This window comes from Panthera leo, chromosome E2 (assembly GCF_018350215.1).
Source record: "Panthera leo isolate Ple1 chromosome E2, P.leo_Ple1_pat1.1, whole genome shotgun sequence".
NCBI lineage: Eukaryota > Metazoa > Chordata > Mammalia > Carnivora > Felidae > Panthera > Panthera leo.
The window spans coordinates 44488714-44513221 of NC_056693.1; the positions used below are offsets into that span (position 1 = coordinate 44488714).

Genomic DNA, 24508 nt, shown 5'->3' on the forward strand with positions numbered 1-24508 from the left:
GCTGAAACCAAGAGTTGGCTGCCCAGCTGACTGAGTCACCCAGGCACCACCCCTCCCCCAAAATCTTTTATTATAGAGAGAGCACGAGGGAAGAGGGGCAGAGAGAGAGAGAGAATCTCAAATAAGCTCCACACTCAGTATGGAGCCTGATACAGGGCTCAATATCATGACCCTGGGATCATAACCTGAGCTGAAATCAAGAGTCAGAAGCTCAACTGACTTAGCCACCCAGGTGCCCCAGAACTGTACATTTAGATGTTATTGTGCTGATATTGTTGCCTTATAAATATAGTAGCGATTAAAATTAGAAACACAGAAGTACCGGGGTGGCTCAGTCGGTTAAGTGTCCGACTTCGGCTCAGGTCATGATCTCACACATCATGAGTTTGAGCCCCAGGTTGGGTTCTGTGCTGACAGTTCAGAGACTAGAGCCTATTTCAGATTCTGTGTCTCCCTCTCTATGTGCCCCTCTCCTACTCGTGCTGTGTCTCTCTCTCTTAAAAATAAATAAACATTTAAAAAGTTTGAGAAAAAGAAACACATAAAAAAAATTCTTCAAGAGTAGTTTTGTGGTATGTATTTTTTTTTGAAGGATATGCTGGATATTTTACGCGTCAGTTGGAATTGCCCTTGTATTCATTTTTTCTTGGTGCTGAGAATAGTGTCAGTTGTGTATTTATCCACCATGAACGATTAAAGACCCTTCTTTTCTTTACAAAATGTAAAATTATTGGTGCACATACACTCATATATGTAAAATTTATATGCATATACAGTGTGATACCTTATCTTTGAAACCTGTTTGCCATATCCACAGACATGCACATTTTACCATTTAATACAAAAATATGACTATTGTATATCATTTTTATGATCGTTTTCCACTGATCCACTGGTAAGCATATAGCTTACCAACCCAGATCTTCTTTGATGATAGATTTCACCTCTGAGAGGTATTCACCAGTGCCCTCATAATATGTGACCAGCACATTGATAAAAAGGGATGTAAATATACTACATTTTGAACTAACTTAGGCAAATGAATATTAATACAATAGACATGTATGACTGATATTTATCATATTACTTATTTTAAAATTGGGATTTTAATGTGGAGAATATCCAAACTTCCAGAGGGAATGAATGGCTGTTGGGTGTTATCAAGGTAAGTGAAGGAATTGGAGTCCTTGAGGAGCCATGACTCCTGCACCTGGTAGCATTTTAATGGCATGTCCTTTGCTGCTTGCCATCACGTGACTTGTAAAGAACTGGGATTTGTCCTAAGTGTATACTGAAACATGTCTTGTGATTAACATAACTGGTAACAGACACTATCCCAATAACTTTTAAAATGATGTTTATGACTCAGTGCCCAAACAGGCAACTCAGAGAGGAAAGATCACTGGCATTCAGAGGAGAGAGAGAGGGCAAGAGCTGCTGTGTTTATTTTGCCACGGTCCATTTAGTCTTTCCTCACTGAGAGTTACTTACCTGTAACCTTGAATCTCCAGCAGTATGTTCAGCCACAAGTCTCCACTGTTTATAACCCTTGTTACCATTTAGCGTTATAAAGCATGTTTATAGATGCATTGAGCCAGACATTTTCCATTTGTACTGTGTGGCGTTCCATAGGAAGCATTGGAGTGGACTTCTCAACATCCATCCCACCCCACATACTAAGTCTAAGACAGTTGAGCAGTCCTATCCCCCTGGCCTGATCGGTTGTACATGAGACCTCTGTAAGAAGTTTCCTCTCCAAAGAGAGAGTCACAGAAAGAAGTGGTGTGGCTCTCCTGCTACCAGCCTGAGGAGGAAGCGTGCACTAAAATGGCCGAACGGAGAGATGGAAAGAACATGGGACTTTGTTGACTCCAGCCGCTGATTCAATGAACCCCGAAGCTCTGTCTACAGCAGGACTTCCATTTAGGTGGAGATCACAAATTTCCTAATGTTGTTCAAGCCTTTTGAGTTGAGGTTTCTATTACTTGCAGCTGGAAGCATCCTCACTGATGAACTATTCTTAAGAAGAATGACTCATGGGGAAACAATCCTCCCAGCTTCTGATTAACTTTGGCCTCCAGAGATAATTATCTGGGCCATCAGATGCATAAAAAAATATGGAGGTCATAGGATTAAAATTTTAGTGGTTACATTTAGGGAGAGGAGTAGTGGCTGGAAGGGGGTCTGAGAGGGGCTTCTGGAATGCTAGTGTTTCTTGATCGGAGTTGTGGTTATATGGGTGTGTGTACTTTAAGATAAATTCATCAAACCATATATCTGTGATTTGTGTACCTTTCTGCATGTAAGTTGTACTTCAATTTAAAAAGCTTGCTGAAAAATACTATATTGTAACCAGGCCTCCAAACAAGCTGTATCTTGACTGGAAGGATATGAATGGTATATTGTGGTCATGTTTTTAGGCAGCTGAATTAAGCTAGGGACATGCTTTCTTTTATAAACTTCCAGAAGCTCACTGTAATGACCTTGGGTGTGACCAGCCCACTCTAATCTCAGCCAAAATGTTTTCCCTTTTGGTTAGGCTGGGAGAGCCTCAAAGCCTTGCAAAGGAAGGGCTTCATCATTTTTAGAATGCAGTCACAATGAATATTAAAAACCCAACTAAAAAACTAACAGAGCAGAGTCAGTCCACGAAGAGCTTTGTCAAGCCGCATTCTCTGAGAGGTATTTTAGTTATAGGGGGTCCACTCCAAGGAAACCACTGGGTTTGGAAGAATGCAGTCACAGACCTCATGCAGTTCAGGTTATTGAGAGTTTTAATTCATGGAGGAAGAGCTATAACATGCTTAGTCAGGTTTTTTGTTTGTTTGTTTGGAAGAAAAAATATATGGTCTTTGGGGACCCAATTATCTAGAGAAAGACTTGACTCCGCTACAAGAAAACTAGCTAAGGAAAGTTACCATAAATCATAGGTTAGATGGAGAGTGGAATTGAATAATGTGACAGCAAGACTCTGGGAATACCAACCTTCATGAGGGAGAGGATTTGAAGAGGGATCCCATCATGAAACTAAATGGGGAGTATGGTTGATTGGTGGTCAGGCCCTTGGAATTCAAATTCCTGAGGGATGTAGAGCCCTGTTCTGTTTGAGCAGCCACATCGATCTGCAGAACCGGAGGCTGACAAAAAGAATGTGGAGACAATGTATTTTATTATATTCCACCTATCTCTTCAGGGTGCTTTCACACCATTATATCCTCACTACCACCTGGTGATGTAGGTAAGTTAGAACTGATCCTAAGAGAGACACTGACTAAGAGAACAGGTTCTAGAGTCACTAAGACCTGGGTTTGGTTCCTGTCTCTGTCTTGCTAGTGGAATGTTTGTGCAATCTACATAGCCTGTGTTTGTGGTTCTCTGCTTCAGAGGACATTAGGCAACGTGGAGATATTTTTGATTGTCACAACTGGAGGAGGGCCATTAGCATCTAGTGGGTAGAGGCCAGGGATACTGCTCAACATCCTACAATGCACAGAACAGCCCCCCACCACAAAGAATTGTTCAGTCCAAAATGTCAATAGTGCCACTGTTGAGAAACGCTGGGTTCTATCTGATTCTCAGTCTCTTTGTCTGTAGAATGGGGATATCAACATTATCTCATTGGGTTATTGTGAAGGGTAGATTAAATAACAGTTGACATTGGATTGTCTGTTCTTCCACCATCCCTTCCCCCTGTTCAAGGAACTTCCCTCACAGGACTTTACATCTCTACAGAATTAGATTTCTACGGGCTGAATGCCAATAACCTACAGTTCCATCTAGTTTCATGATGTTTGTCCCTAGCAGGCATTTTGCGTAGTATGACTCTGCCCCTTTGCCACAGTTGACTGGGTCAGGGGTGGACACTCGATCCAAACCAAAGCAGTCAGAATTCTCTCCCCAGGAAACTTAGTGATTTGCACTGAGAGTCAAGTCTGCTAGGGTCTTGAATGGAGAAGATACAAACCTGGGAGTTGTGGGTGGCCATTTTCTCCCATGTGGTCGGGGGTGCAGTTTATAACAAAGGAGAAAATTGCAACAATTATGGAGAGAAAGGCAGCCAGAAGAGACCCAGTTCCCAGAGTCTGTGTCCTGGCTGCTCCCTGCCCTTAGGCCCCGTAGCCCATTTCTACATCCTTGTAAGACTTTCTGCTTAACCTGGCTTCGGTTATGTGTCTCTCATGTCCAAGAGACACATAATAACCAGCGAGAACATATGTAACAGCACTTGGCATGGTGCCCAGGAATTAAGCCCCGAATAAGTGGCAATTATTATTATCATCCCATATTAGAGATAAAAAAAGTTGACACCGAGAGATTAAATAATTTGTCTCGTTGTCACACAGCTCTTTAGCAGTAAAGGTGATCTGAAATCCGGGTCTCCTCACATCTAGACTGAGGTTCTGTTCTGTCTGTTCTTTAAATTGTGAAATAAAACTTTCAGAATAGCGCATGGGTAGCTAAGTATCTAGGTGTAGTTAAAAATAACTCGCAGTGAACCTTGGTGTATCTCACCCAGGACAGGAACTAGAAAACTGGCTGTAGCTCGGAAGACCGTCCTGTGCCTCTCCCTGCCACGACTCCCTGCCAGAGGTAACCAATATCCTGTTTTTTGTTGAAATGGCTTTTAATAGTTTTTCCACCTACATGTGCACCCCTAAACTACATGATTTAGCTTCACTTGTTTTGGCATTTAGAAAATGAGACTGTACATATTCTTTTGTAACTTTTTAAAAATTTCGACACTGTATTTGTGAAGTTCCTCTATGCTGTTATGCATAGTTGTAATCCATTTATTTTCTTTCTTTCTTCCACAGTGGATTTATCCAAGCTACTGGTGACGAGCATTAGGTGATTTCCGATTTTCAGCCAGTGGTATTACCAAGGGCATCCTGGTCTGTATATGCTGGTGCATGTGTGCAGGAATGTCTCCTGGGTACCTACTTGGAGTGTACCTGTCGTATCTGAGACTTCCTCTGCTCCACATACTTGGGGGTTTGGGTTCTTTCCCAGGCACATGCCAGTACCGGGGCCAGAGGTTGAAGACAGTACTGTGTAGTGCTGTAGGACACATAGAGATTTAAAACAAAGTATCTTTCCTCAAAAACTGAAACATAGGGTTACCACATGGCCCAGAAATTCCACTCCAAGGTATCTACCCAAGAGAACTAAAAACATATGTTAATGTTAAAACTTGTACATGAATATTTATAGCAGCACTATTCAGAATAGCCAAAAGGCCCATCAATTGATGAATGGATAAACACGATGTGGTCTATCCATACAACGGGATATTGTTCAGCATAAAAAGGAATTAAATGCTGATACATGAGACCACGTTATGCTAAGTGAAAGAAGCAGGCACGGAAAACCATATATTACATAATTCTGCTTACATGAAGTGTCCAGAATAGGCAAATTTATAGAGACAGGAAGTAGATTGTGGTTGCCAGGGGCTGGGCGAAGGGGTGAAGTGGGGAGTGACCCTTATGGGTACAGGGTTCCTTTAGAAAGTGATGAAAATGTTTTGGCATTAGTGATGTTGGTCTCACAGCTTGTGAATAAACTAAAAGCCACTGAACTATAGTCCTTAGAAGGGTAAGTTTCATGGTATATGAATTACATCTTAATGAAAATGTAACTAAAAACATAGTATCTTTGCTCATTCATTTACTCAAAACACGCGTATTACGTACGTATTAAGTACCTAAGATATGCCAGACATCCCTCGGCACATTGTTGGGAGACATTGGTCAGTGAGTTAGACACGGCCCCCATGTGGGTCAGAACCATTGTCAGAGAGCAAGTGACACATTCAAGAGCGGTCACTGAGCAGAGTTTAATGAAGGGACTGCTTGCAGAAGTATGGGCAGGGTTAAGAGGTCCCTGGGGAAGTGAGGCATTTCAGGGTTGGCAACAGACGGCAGCCATTACCGCCCCCCCCCCCACCACCCCAGGCCTGGGAAGGCAAGGGGAGAAAAGTGGTTCCCGGAACCCAGCAAGAGCTGCAGGAGAAACTGCGTCACAGGGGCTGTGGCAGAGAGGGGGCCACCTACCCACGGCTCCCTCTCCCGTCTGCTGCTGGCGGGTATGGGAGCGTGGGCCACGCAGACCCCATCAGTCAGCCTCCGCAGGCCTAGAGGACAGGGGAGAAGGCTGGAGAGGGACTCTGGAGAAGCAAATAGACTCTCTGTCCTCACGGACTTTACATTTTCAGTGGAGAGACATACCAGAAAAATAAAAGCAACAGAATGTGATAAGCAAACAGGCTGACATGAAAGAGAGCATCTTGGTGTGTGGGTGTGTGTGTGGGGCGCGGGAAGACGACACTAGATTTGCTGCCTGGGGAGGTCTTTCCAAGGGGAAGGAGGCGGTGCCGTTTAGCTGGGACCCGAAGAATGAGCGCCTAGGTGATTCAAGTGTTATTTATTGAGATGGGGAAGCTTGGAGGAGAATCAGCTTTAGGGGAGGAAATCAAGAATGCCCTCTGGGATATATTAAAGACAGAACATACACCAACATCGAAAAATAACAACTCAAGTTGGAGTGTGAATCCACGGGACTCGGGAGAGGCCACGGCTGCGGGCTGACACCCAGGGCCTACCTCTCGGAAGCCAGGACTTGCGTGGACTGCGCCCTCCCTGGAGGTTACACCAAGTGCTGGCACAGCGCGCTGGCTCGGGGCCTCCCGCCCGCTCCCAGGCCTCCTCCCAGCATTTATTGGGACTTTGCCACATCCCGGGTTCTTCCTTCACGAAGGCGAGAAGGGCCAGGGGAAGGGAGTATCCTTTCTGAACACCAGACGTGACACATAGCCTTGACCGGGCAGGAGCTTCAGTGTGATAGCTAGGGGGGCCACAGGTAGGCCTGCCGACCACGAAGGGTCCAAAACCTACTTGGAAAGGCACCCAGGCCTGTGACTAATATGGTGGTGCTTCGGAGCACCCAGAGGGAAAAGCTGGCCCAACATCCTAGCTGGAGCCAAATCAAGAAAGACAGCAGGAGAGGAGTGAGTCTACAACTGGCACATTCTTCCTCACCCGGTGGGTCTTGTGGCATCAGCTGGAGTCCTCCTTCGGGTGCCTCTAGCCCACACAACTTGGCACATGTCTGTATTTTCTTCCATAGAGGTCTCTCCTCTCTGGCTCCTGGCCCAGCCAGTTGCCCACAGACTGGAAAACAAAGGCTCACTGCCTTCCCTAGAGACCTGGGCTTAAGGGATGGGCCTTGAGCAGGCTGGGCGGATGCTCTGTTGATTTTTTTTCCAAGTGCAGAGAATGTGACAGCCAATTCCTGTTGGAAATGGCTTTTGTTTTCTTTGGAGCACAAAGCACTTTTCCTTTCTCGTGATTGTTTCAGTTCAGGTCATGTTTAGGATGGAGATGATTTGCTAACCTAATTGCTTGCCTTTTAGATCTGTGGTTCTTAAGCTTTGGGGGCACAGATCCTACTGCAACCCTGATAAAAACCATAGACCCTCTCCCTAAAACACACACACACACACACACACACACACACACACACACACCCCTCCCAAATTTAACATTTAACATCAATCCTAGCAGGTTAAGAGATCCCTTGGGTTAAGGAAGGTCAGTCCTTCCAACTCCCCCACTCCCAATCCCCTCTGCCCCCTCTTTCTTTTCAGTCTGGATCTTAAAATTCCCTTTCTTTAGCACTTCTCAGGGGCCAGCATTTCTTGCCTGCTTTCTGCCTGAATTAATCCCAGGTGCCCAGCCTCTGAGGAGCAGGGGCCTTTGCTAGCTTCAAGCTGCTTTTGGCTCGGAGGCTCCAGTCCGGTGTCGCTCCAGTTTTTCAGGCAGCAGAATATTCCAGTGGGATTTGTAAAACTTTTGTCTCATCCGTGCCTAGCTGTTACGGAGGGGGCAGACAGCAAGAGTCTCTGCAGATTCTAGACGAGGGGGCACAGCTTTGGATGAGACTAGGGAGACAGGCGTTGTCTGGTTTTGTTAAATTCCAGAAGCAAGTCACTTTGCCAAAATTGCCAAAAATAAAAGGACTGTCTAGACACATATTAGAAGCTCTCCTATGAAGACAGACCATCCTGAAGATCATGGATTTATGCTTAAATGGTGAGACAAAGGGGGTCATTTAAGTAACAAACAAGTATTGTACCTGCTGGTGCTCTAGGCGGGTTCTAGGCGCCTGGGGGGTCCGGGGGCACGTGGTGAATGAGACAGACAAGGCACCAGAGAACTTTAGGTAGTGACAGGTGCAAGTATGAAAATAGGACGAAGTGATAGATGTGACCGTGCGGCCGCCACGACGAGAGAAGATGTCTCTGAGCAGGTGGCACTGGAGCTCCAGCCTGATTATTGAGAAGGGAGCATCCACCGGGAGGAAGCGAGCTCCAGGTGGAGGCAGCGGCCGCTGCAGGGCCTTGAGGCTGGAACGAACTGGTGCGCGCGCAGAGGAAAAGAAAAGCGCTTGTGGACGGCGCGGTCCGAAGTGGGGAGGGAGGGGAGGGAAGGAGAGAGGCAGGCGGTGGGCAGATGGCTGTGTGCTTTGTCGGAAAGACGACGAAGGGTCTAGAGCAGACGTCTGATGTGATGTCATTTGCAGTTTGGGAACGGGCCTCCTGGAGAGAAGCACATTTGGAGAGAGCGAGAGCGAGCGGAAGTGGAGGCAGCGTGAGGCCGGTCGTGGGGGCCAGGTGAGGGAGGGGGGCGGGGATGGCGGCTCAGGCCTCTCGGTGGCGCTCCACTCGGAGAGAGGAGGAGGCTGTTTTCCAGGTGAACGCACGGGGTGCATAGTATAATGCACGGGGTGCATAGTATAACGTTAAGACTCCATGGAAACTTAAGTTTAATATGTTTTCGAAGGGCCAGGGCTATGTTGTTCTCGCTCTTGGCCAGTCCAAGGCTTCCTGTTCGTGCCATTCCAGGAAAAACAATGACAAAGATACAAATCCTCCAGAAGAGAAAGTTGCTTGGCTGTTCTTGTCTCCAGAATGTCAATGTGCTTGGCAGGCAAGAGGAGGGGAAGGACAGCGGATATGTATTAAGTGCCGACTGCATACCTTGATCTCATTATCCAAGAACCCTGCAAGCCTCACCTTTTTTTTTTTTTTTTTTTTTTTTTTTTGAGATGAGGAAACAAGTTCAGAGAGGTTAGTTTAATTGTCCAAGGTCACATAGCTAACAAGTGACAGGGCTGGGATCCAAACCCAGGTCTGTCTGAGTCCAGTTCCTTCCACATTGGGCCTTGGGCTGGCGAGACCAGGTGAGCACACTGAGTAGGCCTGAATGGCCCCGAGGCTCCCCAGGGTTTTAGCTACTCCTCGGATGAAAGCTGGTCTCTGTTGGGGGTCTGCTGACTTTTCCAGACCCTGGGGGTGTGCTGGGTGCAGTGATGTGGAAGAGTCATGTTTTAAGACAGTCCCAATGGTCGGAAGATTTCCCAATGCCAGCGAATCTAGTAAAGACAGAAGGAGTTTGGGTCTTGAGACAAGCTCATTAGCACTCATTCCGTTTGGGTGAAATCAATTAGGGCTAACTGGAAGGCACAGCCTCTGCTCTCTGTTGACTCTTGAAATGAGAGACTGATGGTGGCTACCAGTTATCACGGAGGCATGCTCAGGGGCAAAGACTCTGATGACAGAGTCTAGGCTGTGAATCCTGCCCCTGCTGCTCTGTGGCCAGTTGCTTGGTAGGAGGACTCCGCAGGGTTCTGGAGGGTGACTGTGTCACCTAAGACCCCTGTGGGTCTCAGGCAACTCAGAACGGACTGGGCCTTGCAGGTTCCACCCGGCCTGACTGCCCAGGCCTGCGCCAGAGAACGACCGGGCGACGTGCCCAGTGACGGCACAAAGGAAGAGCCTCACACCCCGGGTTACACCCAGGGTTACGCAGAGCAGCATGACACTGTGACCTTGTCTTCGGTGCTTTTACCATCTGCTGGGTGCTGCCTACTAGACTACAAGCTCAGTGCGGGAGGCCTTTTCTTCTCTCTTCTTGTTTCCGCTGTGCTTGAGTGGGTTACCTGAGGTTGGCTGACAGATATGTCTGGGTCCTCCAGGACTGGACACGTCAGTGGGAGTTAGAAGCCCAGCAAGAGGAAACCAAGGCATTAGGAAGAGTACGTTTTAGGATCAGGTAAAAACTAGCTGCCAGCACAGGGAGGGAAGCCTTGGTTTTCCCATCTGTGGAATGAGGCGATGAGCATGAGGTCGTGCACCTAAGTGCTTAGCAGAATTCTTGGCACATAGCGCCCACCGGAGTGAGTGCATAGCGCTTCTACAACCACCCCCGGCGCCTTGCGTGGTTCTTCATGTCTCCGTGGGAACTTTTACATTTTTTTTGACTGTGACCCACACCACAACCTTCTAATGTGTGTGCATGTCTCTTTAAATATAACCGAACTATAAATTTTGTGAACTAAGACCCTTACTATGTGTGATGAACTTTGACGGTTTGCATTGTGTTCAGTTTTGTTGAAAGAATCCTGAAGGGGCAAAGGGTTACTTTCTGGGGTGACCGACATATTCTGTATTTTGATGAAGGTGGTGGTGGCATGGATGTCTTTGCCCAAAATCGTTGAACTCTGTATTAAAATGGGTGCCTTTTATTGCATGTCAGTTAGATCTCAGTAGATTTGCAACCCTCTAATTTTTATTGAGATACAATTCACATTTCACAAAACTCACCCTTTTAAAGTGGATACTTAAGTGATTTTTAGTATAGTCACAGAGCAACTGTGACCACAGTCCAAGGTCAGAACATTTTCATTACTCCGGAAAGAAGCCCCGTACCCATTAACAGTCACTTCCCATCCCCCCAACCCTAGTCCCTGGCAACCACTAATCTACTTTCTGTCTCTGTGGATTCGCTGGTTTCAGTCTTGCGTGGCCGGGAGAGCAGCCTTTGAAGTTAGACTGGTTACTGGGCCTCTCAGGGGCCACCACTCACCACAACTGGGATTTCTCTATTTGGTCCTGGCACTGCGTGGTGAACTCCAAGAGCATCAGAGACGCTGGCAGATGACTCACACCCTGTGTCCCCACCTCCTTCCTACACAGACCCCAGGCCCGTTCAGTCCTCCGGAAGTGCCCCTTGCTCTCCTGGTGAAGATCTGGACGATGATGCACCAGTGAAGGAGTGGAGAATGGACTTCCAAAGTCCATGGGCAAACCCATCACAGAAATGCAAAGAAGTAAGTAAGGTCTCAGAAATGTATCCAGCAAGGTGGGGGTTGGGAGTGGACTTGGAACAGAGGTTGGGCAAGATGAGTAAGTTAAGGGGCTGTTGCCAGCCTCCTGGAGGACGGGGCACCTGGAGGTGGCTCGTGCCCCATGTATCTGGCTCTTTCCCACACCAAGACTCCACCCAGGACTATGGAAACAGTCCTCACTCCCTCCACCCCCACTGCCTTGGAAAGGTGTGGCCAAAGGAACAGCTGAGGAAGGGAGAGGTTGAGAAGCAAAGGGGCTAAGTCTACAAGGGGGGTGGATGGGAGGAAGGGGGGCAAACCTACAGCTGGCTAATGACTGGCACCGGCTCTGCAATTACCTGGAAATGGGTCTGCTTTCAAAAGAGACATGGAGTCTTCACAGGGACCACCTGGAGAGGTGAGAGGAAAAAGTCCGGGAGCTTTAGAAACCCTTTTTTAAATTCTTACCAATAGGGATGGAGGTAGGACTCCGGTGATGTCTAGGGAATGAGTGCACAAGCCACTTACATAATAAAGTTATCATGTGTGATTGTCTCTAATAAGCCTGGAAGGATTCTCACTAACCTGCCAGTAACCTTCAGGGAAAGGAGTTTCACTGTCTACTTCTTTTTTCTTTTTTTTTAGAATTGTTTGCTGTTTGCATAATTTTTTAAAAAGATATATTTTTACTCTATGTTTAAATAGGTGATACATTCACATAGAAAATCTTCCCATTCTTGCCCTCATCTGCAGAGACACCCTCTCCGCATGCTGCAGGTGAGTAATGTTCTTAATTATGTATCTTTCCAGAATTTCTTTATGCGTATTTAAGTAAATTTATATAAAGTTTCTTTTTTTTTTTAATAGAGAGCACGTGCAAGTGATGGGAGGGGCAGAGGGGAGAGAGAGAGAGAGAGAGAGAGAGAGAGAGAGAGAGAGAGAGAGAATCTCAAGCAGGCTTCATGGTCAACGCCAAGCCCAAGGTGGGGCTTGATCTCGTGACTGTGAGATCATGACCTGAGCCAAAATCAAATGTTGGATACTCAACTGACTGAACCACCCAGGTGCCCCTATATAAAGATTCTTAATACAACTTTTTTGAACTCTATCTCTGGGAGGGAAAATTTGAATTCAAACCAATGACTAGACATAAGGACTCTGGAGATTTCCCATAATGAAATATCCACAGGCAGCCACTGGGAATGAGGTTTAGCCCTCCAAAGGGAAGAGAGCATTTAGACATAATATATGTAAAACAAAAGTGATAAATGGTCACGGGCCAAGAAATACAATAAGAAGGAAAATTACTCCAAATCTCTCCACCCCAAAATAACAATAATTAACATCAATTGAACATTATTCTGGACCAGTGATGTCTAATAGAACTTTCTGTGATGACATAAATGTTTCTACACTATCGAAGTAACCATTAGTAACATATGCCTGTTGAGTGCTTGAAATGTGGCTATTGCATTTGAAGAACTGAATTGCTTATTATTATTTTTTTTTAATTAACTTTAACTTAAACATACATAACCCTGGGTGTCTGATGCCTGCTGCAATGGACAGCACAGTTCTACCCCCCGCTGAGTGCGTACGCATGAGTGGAAAGATGTATAAAAAAGGCTGCGGATGCTTGGCATTGCCCAAACACATAATCATGATTACTAATTGATTTAGTAATTCCATTTCTAGGAATTATCTTTAAAAAATGGTTATGACTAGGGTGCCTGGGTGGCTCAGTTGGTTGAGTGTCTGACTTCGGCTCAGGTCATGATCTCACGGTTTGAGAGTTCGAGCCCCCCGTCAGGCTCTGTGCTGACAGCTCAGGGCCTGGAGCCTGCTTCGGATTCTGTGTCTCCCTCTCTCTCTACCCCTCCACCACTCACACTCTGTCTCTCTTTCAAAAATAAATAAACATTAAAAAAATGGTTATGACTTTGTTCAAAACTGAGCTCTGAGAATGTTTATTAATGAAAAACTGGAACGCTGTAGGGAAAGTATTTACTGACATGGGAATATGTTCACAACTGTCTTTTGAGTGAAAGGCAGGTTATAAAGCAGGATGATTTTATTAAAATGTAGATATAAATAGCCTAGAAAGATATATTTCAAATGTCTCAGTACATGGCAGGCACTCATCATATATTTTTATACGAACGAGTGTATGTTAATAAGAGTTAGCACTGGGTGATGAAATTATGAGTGATTTTATATGTGCTTCTGCTCCCTTATTGTATTTTCTCACTTTCTGTGGTGAACACATTGAAAAAAGAATATTTCCTGAACAGGGGTGCCTGGCTGGCTCAGTCAGAAGAGCGTGCTACTCCTTTTTTTTTTTTTTAACATTTTATTTTTTGAGAGACAGACAGAGACAGAGCATGAGCAGGGGAGGGGCAAAGAGAGAGGGAGACACAAAATCCAAAGCAGGCTCCAGGCTCTGAGCTGTCAGCACAGAGCCTGATGTGGGGTTTGAACCTACAGACGGAAGATCATGACCTGAGCCAAATTCAGATGCTCAACCAACTGAGCCACCCAGGGGCTCCGTAGAGCATGCGACTCTTGATTTCAGGGTCATGAGTTCGAGCGCTACTTTGGATGTAGAGTACTAAAAATAAATTTAAAAATAAACTTAAAAAAATCTGCAGAAAGAAGTATAGTTGCTAAGTAATAATATTTGAGAGCTGGAAGGAATTTTGAGATGAAAGCACATTCGGCTAGTTAAAGGCAGAAACCCAGGTTTCCCGACTACACACAAACAATTTCTAGAGCCAAGGAGAAAATGTTGCTGGATTGTCTCCTGTTCTGGATTATCCTGGCCAGGACAAACTCTCTCCGTGTGGCAAACCAGGAGTGGATTTAGAGAGGAGAAGACAAAGGGTATTAATGCTCCTCAGCAAGGTATAAAATATCACAAAAAATCTCTCTTAACAAACTATGGGCATTGCAATCTTTGCTCTAGCTGGGCCTGCCTCCCCTGTGTGGGCCCTCTGTTGTGACTCCAGCCGGACACCCTCCAGGACTCCCTATCCGGTCAGCGTGGGGGAGAGAAGTCTCTGTCCCTTGCAGAAGGAAGTTTTCTGGTTGTCCCCATGTTTTGGCTCTTCTTCAAAGCCTATCCTTTTTCAAAATTCTTAGCTGAATCACTAAGTCTCCACCTCAGATGTCCTTTCTTTTTATTCAGCCCGTGCTTTTGGTATTCATGCTCTACATTGAAACTTTATTATGTGAAGTGATTATTACTACCTCAGAGGTCTTAGTTCTGTGACTTAGTCACACTTTTTTTTATCCCACTTTTTTTTTTTTAGTACCAGCTAGGTCCTAAGCTCTGGTGAGTACAGAAATGTACAAAAAGTCTTTATCCAAGAGAAGTGAGAACACAGACCCACCAAAAAACCTCTGCAAAAATGTTCACAGCAGCTTTATGTGCAATAGCCAAGACTGGTAGTAACAAATGCCCATGCACAGGAGAACAGATAAATAAATTATGACATAGGCATTTATTGCTTAGCGATACAAATATGGACCAAGGGCTTGAGTAGACATTTCTCCACAGAAAATGTGCAAATGGCCCACGAGCACACGAAAAGATGTTCAACATCACAGATCATCAGGGAAATGAAAGTCAAAACCCTAGTGTGAGACCCCCTCACACCCATCGGGATGGCTCCTGTCAAAATCCCCTAGACAGTTGGAGGTGTCGGCAAGGATGTGGAAAAAGCGGACCCCTGTGCGCCACTGGTGGGAATGTGAAATGCTACGGCCACTATGGAAAATAATAGGGCAGTTTCCCAGTTACTTATGTTCACAAAAGACAAAAGGTGGGAGCAGCACCCTGTCTGCTGATGGATGAACATATAAACTAAACGCGGTAGATGCATATGATGGGATAGTGCTCAGCCTTGACAAGGAAGGAAGTTCTGACACAGGCTGCAACATGGGTGAACCTTGAGGACATTATGATACGTGAAATAAGCCAGCCACAAAAAGCTAAATACTGTATGATCCCATATCTAAAAGAGGTAATAAAGTAGTTGAGGGGTGTGTGGCTGGCTCAGTCGGTAGACGTGCAACTCTTGCTCTTAGGGTTAGGAGTTCAAGCCCCATGTTAGGTGTAGAGATTACTAAAAAATTAAAAAAATTAGCTTAAAAAATAAATCAAGTAGTCAAATTCATAGTAACACAAAGTAGAATGGTGGTTACCAGGGGCTGGGGAGAGGGGGGAAAGTTGTTGTTTATGAGGGTAGCGTTTCAGTGTTGCAAGATGAAAACATTCTGGAGATCTGTTGCACAACAGTGTGAATGTGCTTAATGCTACTGACAGTACACTTAAGTATGGTTAAGTTGGTAGATTTTTATGTGTGGGTTGTTTTTTTTTTAAATCACAATTTAAAAAGCTGTCAAGGTCATCAAAAATGAGGAAAGTCTGAGAAACTGTCAGAGACAAGAGGAGCCTGAGGAATATATATGATGACTGAATGCAGTAGAGTGTCCTGGATGGGGTCCTGGGACACAAACAGACATTAGGTAAGCTGAGGAAATCTGAATCAACTATGGACTTTAGTAAATAATGATACATCAACACTGGTATGTTAATTGTAACAAATGTACCATACTGCGAGATCTTAACAGTAAGGGAAACTAGGGGTGCCTGGGTGGCTGAGTTGGTTTGGCATCTGAATCTTGATCTCAGCTCAGGTCTTGATCTTGGGGTTATAAGTTCAGGTCCTGCCCTAGGCTCCATGTGAGGTTTGAAGCCTACTTAAAAAACAAAACAAAGGGTTCCTGGGTGGCTCAGTAAGTTAAGCATCCGAGTTCGGTTCAGGTCATGATCTCCTGGTTCATGAGTTCGAGCCCTGCATTGGGCTCTCTGTTGTCAGTGCAGGACCTGCTTTGGATCCTTTGTCCTCTCTCTCCCTGCCTCTCCCCTGCTTGCGCGCATACACACACACACTCTCTCTCTCTCTCTCTCTCTCTCAAAAATAAAGAAACATTAAAAACAAAACAAAAGAGTAAGGGAAAGCCCGCCTGGGGTATATGGAAACTTTTTTTTGGTACCTTTTGACCACCTTCACCCATTTTGCCAACCAGCCTCCCCCCCCCCCCCCCCGCCCCCCCACAGCTCTGGCAATCACCAATCTGTTTTCTGTATCCATGAGTGTAGTTTTTGTTTCTTTGCTTGTTTGTTTTTAATTTTTATTTATTTTTATTCTCTATACCCAACATAGGGCTCAAACTCACAACCCCTAGATCAAGAGTTGCATGCTCTACTGACTGAGCCAGCCAGGTGCCCCTGTTTGTATCATTTTTTAGATTCCACATATGAGTAAGATTGGACGTAATTTGTCTTTCTTTATTTCGTGAAAAAATAGAAAATCTGAAAGACTGATTATTAGAAAAGAGATTAAACCAGTAATCAAAAACCTCCAACAAACAAAAGTCCAGGACTAGATGGCTTCACTGGTGAATCCTACCAGACATTTAAAGAATTAATACCACTTCTTCCCAAACTCTTCTAAAAACAGAAGAGAAAACTCTTCCAAATTCATTTTATGAGGCCAACATTACCCTGATACCGAAACCAGACACGGATGCCACAAGAAAAGAAAAATCCTTTACAAAATATTAGCCAACCAAATCGAATACATGAAAAGGATCCTACATCATGGTCAACTGGGATTTATTCCAGGGATGCAAGGATGAGTCAACGTATACAAATCCATCAAGAGGATACATCACACTGACAAAGTGAGGGATAGAAGTTATAGGATCATCTAAATGAATGCAGAAAAAGTATTTGATAAAACTCAACATCATATATGATAAAAACAAATGGCGAGTCCAGAGGAAACCATGCCTCCACGTAATAAAGGCCGTATGTTTATCCAGCCAGCACAAAGAGTGAAATCTTGCCATTGGCAACGACATGGATGGAGCTAGAGACTATTACGCTAAGTGTAATCAGTCAGTCAGAGAAAGACGAATACCATGTGATTTCACTCATATGTGGAACTTAAGAAATAAGCAAAAGGGAAAAAGAGAGAGAGGCAAACCAAGGAACAGACTCTTAGCTAAGGAGAACAAATTGATGGTTACCAGAGGGGGAGGTGGTTGGAAGGATGGGTGAGATAGGGGATGGGGGTGAAGGAGTGTGCTTGTCATGAAGAGCACCAGGTGTTTAAAATAAAAACTTAAAAATAAACAAATACATACATGCATGCACGCATGCATACTGTATGTGACAGGCCCGCAGCTAACATCATGCTCAACAGTGAAAGCTGAGAGCTTTTGCTCTAAGGTCAGGAACAAGACAAGGATGCCTACTCTCAACACTTTTATTCAACATGGTATTGAAAGTCCCGGCCTGATTATTTAGGAGACTCTTTGTATTATCTTTATAATTTTCTATAAAGGTAAAACCATTCAACAAAATAAAGACCTTTAAAAAAATAATTCAGGGGGCACCTGGGTGGCTCAGTCAGTTAGCATCAGACTCTTGATCTTGGCTCAGGTCATGATCTCACGGTTCGTGGGTTCGAGCCCCACATCAGGCTCTGCACTGACAGTGTGGAGCCTGCTTGGGATTCTCTCTCTTCCTCTCTGTCTCTGTCTCTGTCTCTCTCTCTCTCTGCCTCTCCTGAGCACGCGCATCGTCTCTCAAAACAGACAAACAAAATAAAAAAATAAAAATAATAATTTAGGCTCTGCCTTGGAGGAATGTGGTGGCTGGGGGCATGAACTTGGAGTGGGTTTCCTGGGTTCAAACCCTGGCTGTACCGTGACCTGGCTGTGGGCCCTAGAGAGAGATGTAACCCTCTCGGTGGGACAGTGTCTTCTTCTGGAAAGTAAGTGGTAATACTAGGACCTCCCTCAGGGGGGAGCTGTGAAGACCAAATGAGATACTCCACACAAGTGCTCGGCACCACCCTTGACTCTTCTATAAGAGTAAGAAATCGCAGCAGACAGATCAGTGGCTGAGAGTGCATTTCAGAGCCAGGCAGTCTGGATTCAAATTCTGGTCTCCAGTGTCTATTTATAAATTCGTGGGCCAGTCATTTGGACCGAGCCTCAATTTCCTTAGCTATAAAAAGGGCTGAATAACGCCCACCCACAGGGTTGTTGGGAGGATTGAGGAGCTCCGTGCACAGGGTGAGCGCTGGCTCAGTGGTTGCTGCTGGAGTTGAGTAGATGTGCAGTAAGAACCCAGGGGAGGAGCAAACAAAACCCGCCCGGGCGTCCACGGAGGCTGCAGAAAGGGGCCCGCTCTGGCTTCTGGGCTGAGGCTGCTGATGGGCTGCTTTGCAGCGCTCCAAGGTCCCATGTGACCTCCTCCCCCACCCCGTGAGGTCCTCCCAGGTCCCCAGCTTTGGAACAAAGCCTCCGCCTGCCGTTCTGCCACTGTTCTCTGTCTGAACTCTGATTAGGCCCTTATCTCAGCGGCTTTGCCCTGCTTGGCTGCCTGTCACATTCAATTCCATTCCAGGCCTTTCATCCTGCCCTGGCCCGAGTGTCCCCGAGTGTGAGGTTGTGGGACATGGGGCCTGGTCTCTATCGTCCTTGATTCCCACAATCCTAAGCACCGGTTCCAGAACACAGCAGCCGCTCAGTTCATGGCGGCTGAAGAAAATAAAATGAGAAGCTAACTCCCAGGCCTTGTTGTAGTTGGTTTTCAAGGCACTGAGAAACACCGGCATACTCCCCCCTCCTCAAAAATACCTCCTGTCTCTGGACTCCCTCAACCCCCAAATTCTACAATTAGAGCTTCATTGCTTTGGCTTAAACCAAATTGGGGACCCCATACTTGATAAAAATGCAACATTCTGTATCATTCAGAATCCTAGCAGGAAGCAGAAGTCACACTCAAAAGGGTTTAACTAAAAAAACAAAATCAGACAGTTAGTGACAGGAGTGTTTACAGTGAAGTGTGCAGGATGGAAGCTGCTGGCAGGGATGGTGAGGCACCCTGGGATGTGCGACAGCAGGCAGCTGGTAGTACCCTAGGGCAGAGGAGCCAAAGGGAGCCTAATGGAAGCTGAGCCTCGGAGGGGCCGCCTTGAGGGAGCATCGATGCCGTGGTGATGCAGACACTGCCCAGTGATGCGAGGCTGCAGCGGGGACTAAATATCTCCTTGTTCCTCTCCTCTTGCCCTCAGATCTCTCTGCAGTGCTCCCCCCCATTCCCCGCCCCACACCATTGGCCACCCGGAAGCCGGAGGGTGAGGGGGCCCAAGGGTCCAGGCTCCCAGGGACAGAGAGCGAGAGAAAATGGATCTGGGCGGAGGGGAGAGGAGCAAACCGAGAACAATAAGCCTTCAGAAGTGACGTGTTTTAATCTTATCAATCGTGTGCAATTCAGCATAAATGACAGCATCCGATCCTTTAAGAAGACGGAGGGGTAAGAGACCAGGGTCCTGAAGATTTAGAAAGAGAAGAGCACCGCTGTTTGGGGAAAGCATACGTCCCCTTACGAAAAAAGGCAAACCTTGCCTGTTTCCTGTGGTGGGTCTAGAATTTCCATATGTCTGTACACTTGTTCATAAGGATGGTAATCTGGGGACGGGTAGGAAACCACCACTGAGCAATCACATGCTCCACTGAGGTCTGAGCAGCTAGGGGTGGTGCTGAGGAGGATTACGGAGCATTAAGTTTCTCCCCCATCTCAGCCATTCCTTGGGCTCCTGCACAAATCTTTGTCATCGCAGGATTTCTGGGAGCCTCAGAGATGCTGAGGTGACCTGTGATCCTGAGTTCTGGGAGAGGTGATCTGGGAGATATCCTTGATCCCAGGAGCCCCCTCACCAGGTCCACCCTGGGACCAGTGGGCCCCACTGTGGGAACTGCCGGGATTTGGCTAGATGGTCTTCAAATCGGTGTCTGGGCAGTAGGGCAAATGGGATCAGTGGCTAAGGCTGTTGGGGAGCGGGGCGGGGAGGGGGGCAGTAGAGGAGCTCAGGGGCAGAGGAAGGGAGCCTTAGTGTGGGATGAGGCTCCCTTGGGGCTGAGAAGGGCCAGGGAATCATCAAGGGCCTTGGCACAAAAGTGGGATCCAGGGAGCAGGAGTCTGGGCATCACCCACTGTAGCTTGTTGGGAATAGAGGAACTCGGGCCACACCCCACGCCTCCTGAATCAGGATTTGCATTTTCACCAGATCCCTATGTAATTCTGCTTTGTGTAGTTTGAGAAGCCCTGCTCTGCTGAGCTTGTCTGCTCTTTTCCCCTCAGTGCAGCTGAGCTCTTTCCCCTCAGGGCCTTTTTCATTCAGAAAGTCATTCAACAAATGCTGAGTGACTGGTCCTTGCCTAGTACTGGGATTACAGAAATTAATAGCAGAGAAGCAAGTAGGAAACCGAAACCCAGTATGGAAAATGCTACAGTAAGGATGCCGTCCGTCGTCCGGTGGAGGAGGACCCGCAAGCTATGGTGGGGGTGTGTGGCCAGAGAATGCTTCTTGGAACTGCGTCCCTCCACCCTGCTCCTGACGCACTACTCACTTGGCCCCAATCCCCCTCCTCTGACTCTTTCACTGTTTGTTGCTCCGTTTCAGTTCATTATCTAAGCAGTGCTCCTCTTGTTTCCTCCCACTCAAGCCCTAGTAGGGCCCTAAGTTCTAAATGTGAGAGGTTGAATGAACGGATGGATGGATGGACGTATGGGACAGATTATCAGTACAGCAGGGAACAGTGAGACCCACTGCACTTTCCTATCACCCGCCAACCTGCTCTGCAGACCTCCTTATCCATCTCGTGCTGTCTAGATATGATTTTTGAAACGTGAGTGTTTATTTCCTCGATTATGGGTTTTTCGAAGGAGCACATCAAGCATGCTAGGAGTTCTTGCAAAGAAAGTGGTTAAAAGCGAGGCAGCTGAGTGGCTCAGTTGGTTAAGTGACTGACTCTTGATTTCAGCTCAGGTCATGACCTCACGGTTTGTTAAGGTTGGGCTCCTCAGCACGGAGCCTGCTTGGGAATCCCTCTCTCTCCCTCTTTACCTCTCCCCCGCTTGCACTCTCCTTCTCTCTCTCTCTCTCCCTCTCTCAAAATAAATAAATAAACTTAAAAGCAGAAAAAAAGGAAAGTGGTTAAAAGCACAGACACAAGCCAACATTCAAATCCTTATTTACTAGGTCAGTGACTTTGAACATGTTTCTTTACCTCTCCTGACTCAGTTTCCCCACCTGCTAAATAGGGATAATAGGAGTACCACCCTCATAGTGTTACCGTGCGGGGGTCACATGAGTGATCTGTAAAGCGCCTAGGACAGTCCCTGGCACTCGGTAAGTGCCATGAAAGTGTTTGCTATTCATGAGAACTTGCTGTGTGTCGGGCCTGTGATCCACTGGCCTGGTCTCAGGTAATCAGGAAGGCCAAGAACATCCTCTGTGAAAGGCAGACAGTGGGAGGCTGTTCTTCCCCTCACACACATCAGAGAGTCTGAGCTAAAGGAGAAAGGTCTTTGTCCCCAGCAGGTGGCTTGCCTGGAGCCATCACAGTCTGGTAACCACTTTCATGGGGACTAGAAAGACCTTTTCCCCTGTCGTTCTCATCAGGGCTCTGTGATTGATTCTCTTGTCAGGGACCTCCTCCTCTTTGAAGCCCCCCCCCCGGGGCTGGGCCTTTCCACTTCCTTCCCCTGCTAATGGGAAGCCAGTCAGTTGGCTCTGGCGGGCAGATGACGAAACCTAGGCTTGGCTGACTTTGAAACCAATTTGTAGAGTTCACATTTAGTGAGCTCTGAAGGCCAATGTTTTTAACTTGGGAATCCTCCGGGCCTTGATTGGATCTGTGTCTTCTGAGTCTCTGGGGCTCCCAGCCGCCTCCTACACATCTAATGGAATAAGAATCAGAACATGCACCTTGACCTCTGAGACTGAGTAGTGTCGTGTGGAGGGGGGTTCTTACCCTGGACCATTTCAAAGACATTTGGCTGACCCTGCGGCTCTGAGATGTTCTTGGAAACTTGGGGGATTTGTTGCCACGGGTTTCTAGCCAGGCTGCCTCTGATGTTGGGGGAACAGGAGAGGTCTCTGCCTTTCAGCCCAGGGCCCGAATGAGCAGAAGAAGGCACTCGGTCTTGGGAAACAAGAGGGCAAGTGACGCTCTTGGCCAGCTTGGGATGTCTCAGAGGAGCTGTTGAGGTGGCTGCTGGGCCAGAGGTTGGGGGCAGAGCAAGCTGAGACTGTCACTTTCAGGGGCTGACTGTGGGGTCACAAGGACAGTGTAAAACTTCAGTATTGCTGGAGTCTTTATTTTTTTAAATATTTTATTTTTAAGTAACCTCTACACCCAATGTGGGCCTCGAACTCACAACCCCCAGACCAAGAGTTGCATGCTCCACTGACTAAGCCAGCCAGGTGCCCCTGGAGTTTTTATTAACTGCCAGCAGATGTTGTCAGCTGAAACCGTTGGTTGACACTTCCAGCACCCTACCCACAGCACTGTCTGGGTCATGTGGGTAATCGGCACCTGGCTGACCTTGACTTTTTCAATCTACCGTTCCATGAAGGAGCAATGACACCAGACTATCTTGGCCTTCACAGAAGACCCTCGGGTGTTTCTTTTTCTCTTTAAAATCTTTTTATTTCAAAACAATTTCAATTTTACAGAAAAGTGGCAAACAGCATATGTATGAAGAATTCCCATATGCCCTTCACCCAGATTCACTGCTCACATTTTGCTGCATTTACTTGCTGTCTCTCTTTCCATACGCGTGTGTGTGTGCGTGCGCATGCACATATGTATATGCAGAATTTTTTTTCTGAACCACTCAAAACTAAGGTGTAGACACATTTACCCCATAATACTTCAATGCATATTTCCTAAGAATAAATGTTTTATTGCATCACCACAATATGATTATAAAATTCAGAAACGTTAACATAGTACTGATCCAATACTATTATTTAATCTACAGTTTGTGTTCCAATTTGACCAATTTCCAGTAATGTATTTTCTAGCCACTTTTCCCCCATCCAGGATCTAATCCAGGATAAGCATTACATCTTGTTGTCAGGTGACTAAAAGTCTCTAGAAATGCTCCTTAATCTATCTTTGTGTTTCATGTCCTCGGGAATTTTCCAAATGAAAATCAACCTGAAGGCATTCTTGAGGCTGTAACTACTCTAAATGCTAACTCAAAAACAAAAAATCCTTTCCACTTGTTGCCTTTGAAGCCTCAAGACAGGTGGGTTTGACAACAATCTATTTTGGTCATGCCTGGCCCTTTCTGGCGTTTCCATCTACACTAGTCTCAGATGATCCCGGGCTTTGGTCTTGGGTACACAGTAGATGCTTAATAAGTACTTGCTGATTTGCCAGGAGACAACATGGATTTGGCTACTGGATCAAATAACCCCAGTGACATTCCAGGAGGATTTTGCTGATGTAGATAGGGGGACAAAGCGTTGGCTCTTCCAGAGGTGAATACCAGGGGCAATAATCCAAGGACAGCAGGAAGGCTGTATCTTTCTATTCTGTAGTTTGCTTAGATTCTCCTTCTCCTAGAAGTCCCCAGCAGGACAGTCGGGAAGCTCCACTGCAGGTTGTTAAATCCACCAAGTGGTGGCGGGGTGCAACCTGGTGCTGTTACAATCCTGTAAACCCTGCCACGTATTTTTTGACCTCTTGCCTAGGGTCTGTAAATTTAGATCATCTCCGCAGGAACAACAGAGAATGGAGCTTTGAAATCAACCTATTTGTGGTTGCCAGCCTCCAAGATGTCTCCAACCTGCCTCCCCTGCCATCTGTCCCTTGCACACCCCCTCCCACGTGAATCAGGGCCGGCCTATGTGAACGACAGAACTTGGTAAAGGTGACAGTTGTCTGCCTTCTGAGGCTAAGTCATAAAAGATAATGCAGCTTCCACCTAGGTCTCTTGGCTAGCTTGCTTTAGAGGAAGACTGCTATTTTGAGGACACTTGGGCATCCCTGTAGGGAAGCCCATGCAGAGACGAACTGAGGCCCCACCCAAAAGCCGGCACTAACTTGCCAGTCGTGAGTGAGCCACCCTAGAGGTGGGTCCCCCAGCTCCAACCCAGCCTTCAGAGGACTTCCGCAGTGACCAGCGTCTGACTGCAGCCTCCTACTCAAGTTACTCCCAAATTCCTGACCCACAGGAAATAGTAAATGATTAGTGAGAGATAGTAAATGATTAGTTGTTGTTTTTTTAATTTTTAATGTTTATTTTCTGAGAGAGAGAGAGAGAGAGAGGAGAGAGAATGAGAGGATGAGTGGGGCAGAGAGAGAGACACAGAATCCGAAGCAGGCTCCAGGCTCCAAGCTGTCAGCACAGAGCCTGATGTAGGGCTCAAACTCACAAACCGCGAGATCCTGACCTGAGCAGAAG

The 24508-nt window shown here is 46.4% G+C and overlaps 1 protein-coding gene across 2 annotated transcripts in view; it reads left to right on the forward strand.

Annotated features, from left to right (window-relative positions):
- The window catches only part of LOC122209114 (cytochrome b5 type B), a 110349-nt gene that overhangs the window by 49347 nt on the left and 36494 nt on the right, over positions 1–24508 (forward strand). The window contains exons 5-8 of one of the 2 annotated variants that reach the window (XR_006197456.1): positions 4517–4590; positions 4815–4848; positions 11036–11169; positions 11872–11943. Coding sequence is in view for 1 of the 2 variants with exons in the window: in XM_042920758.1 (XP_042776692.1) it covers positions 4517–4590; positions 4815–4848; positions 8581–8776 (304 nt within the window). In the remaining variant the exon portion in view is untranslated. Of the gene's footprint in view, positions 1–4516; positions 4591–4814; positions 4849–8580; positions 9081–11035; positions 11170–11871; positions 11944–24508 lie in introns of those variants that run through there. The other variant, XM_042920758.1, reaches the window with a different exon arrangement.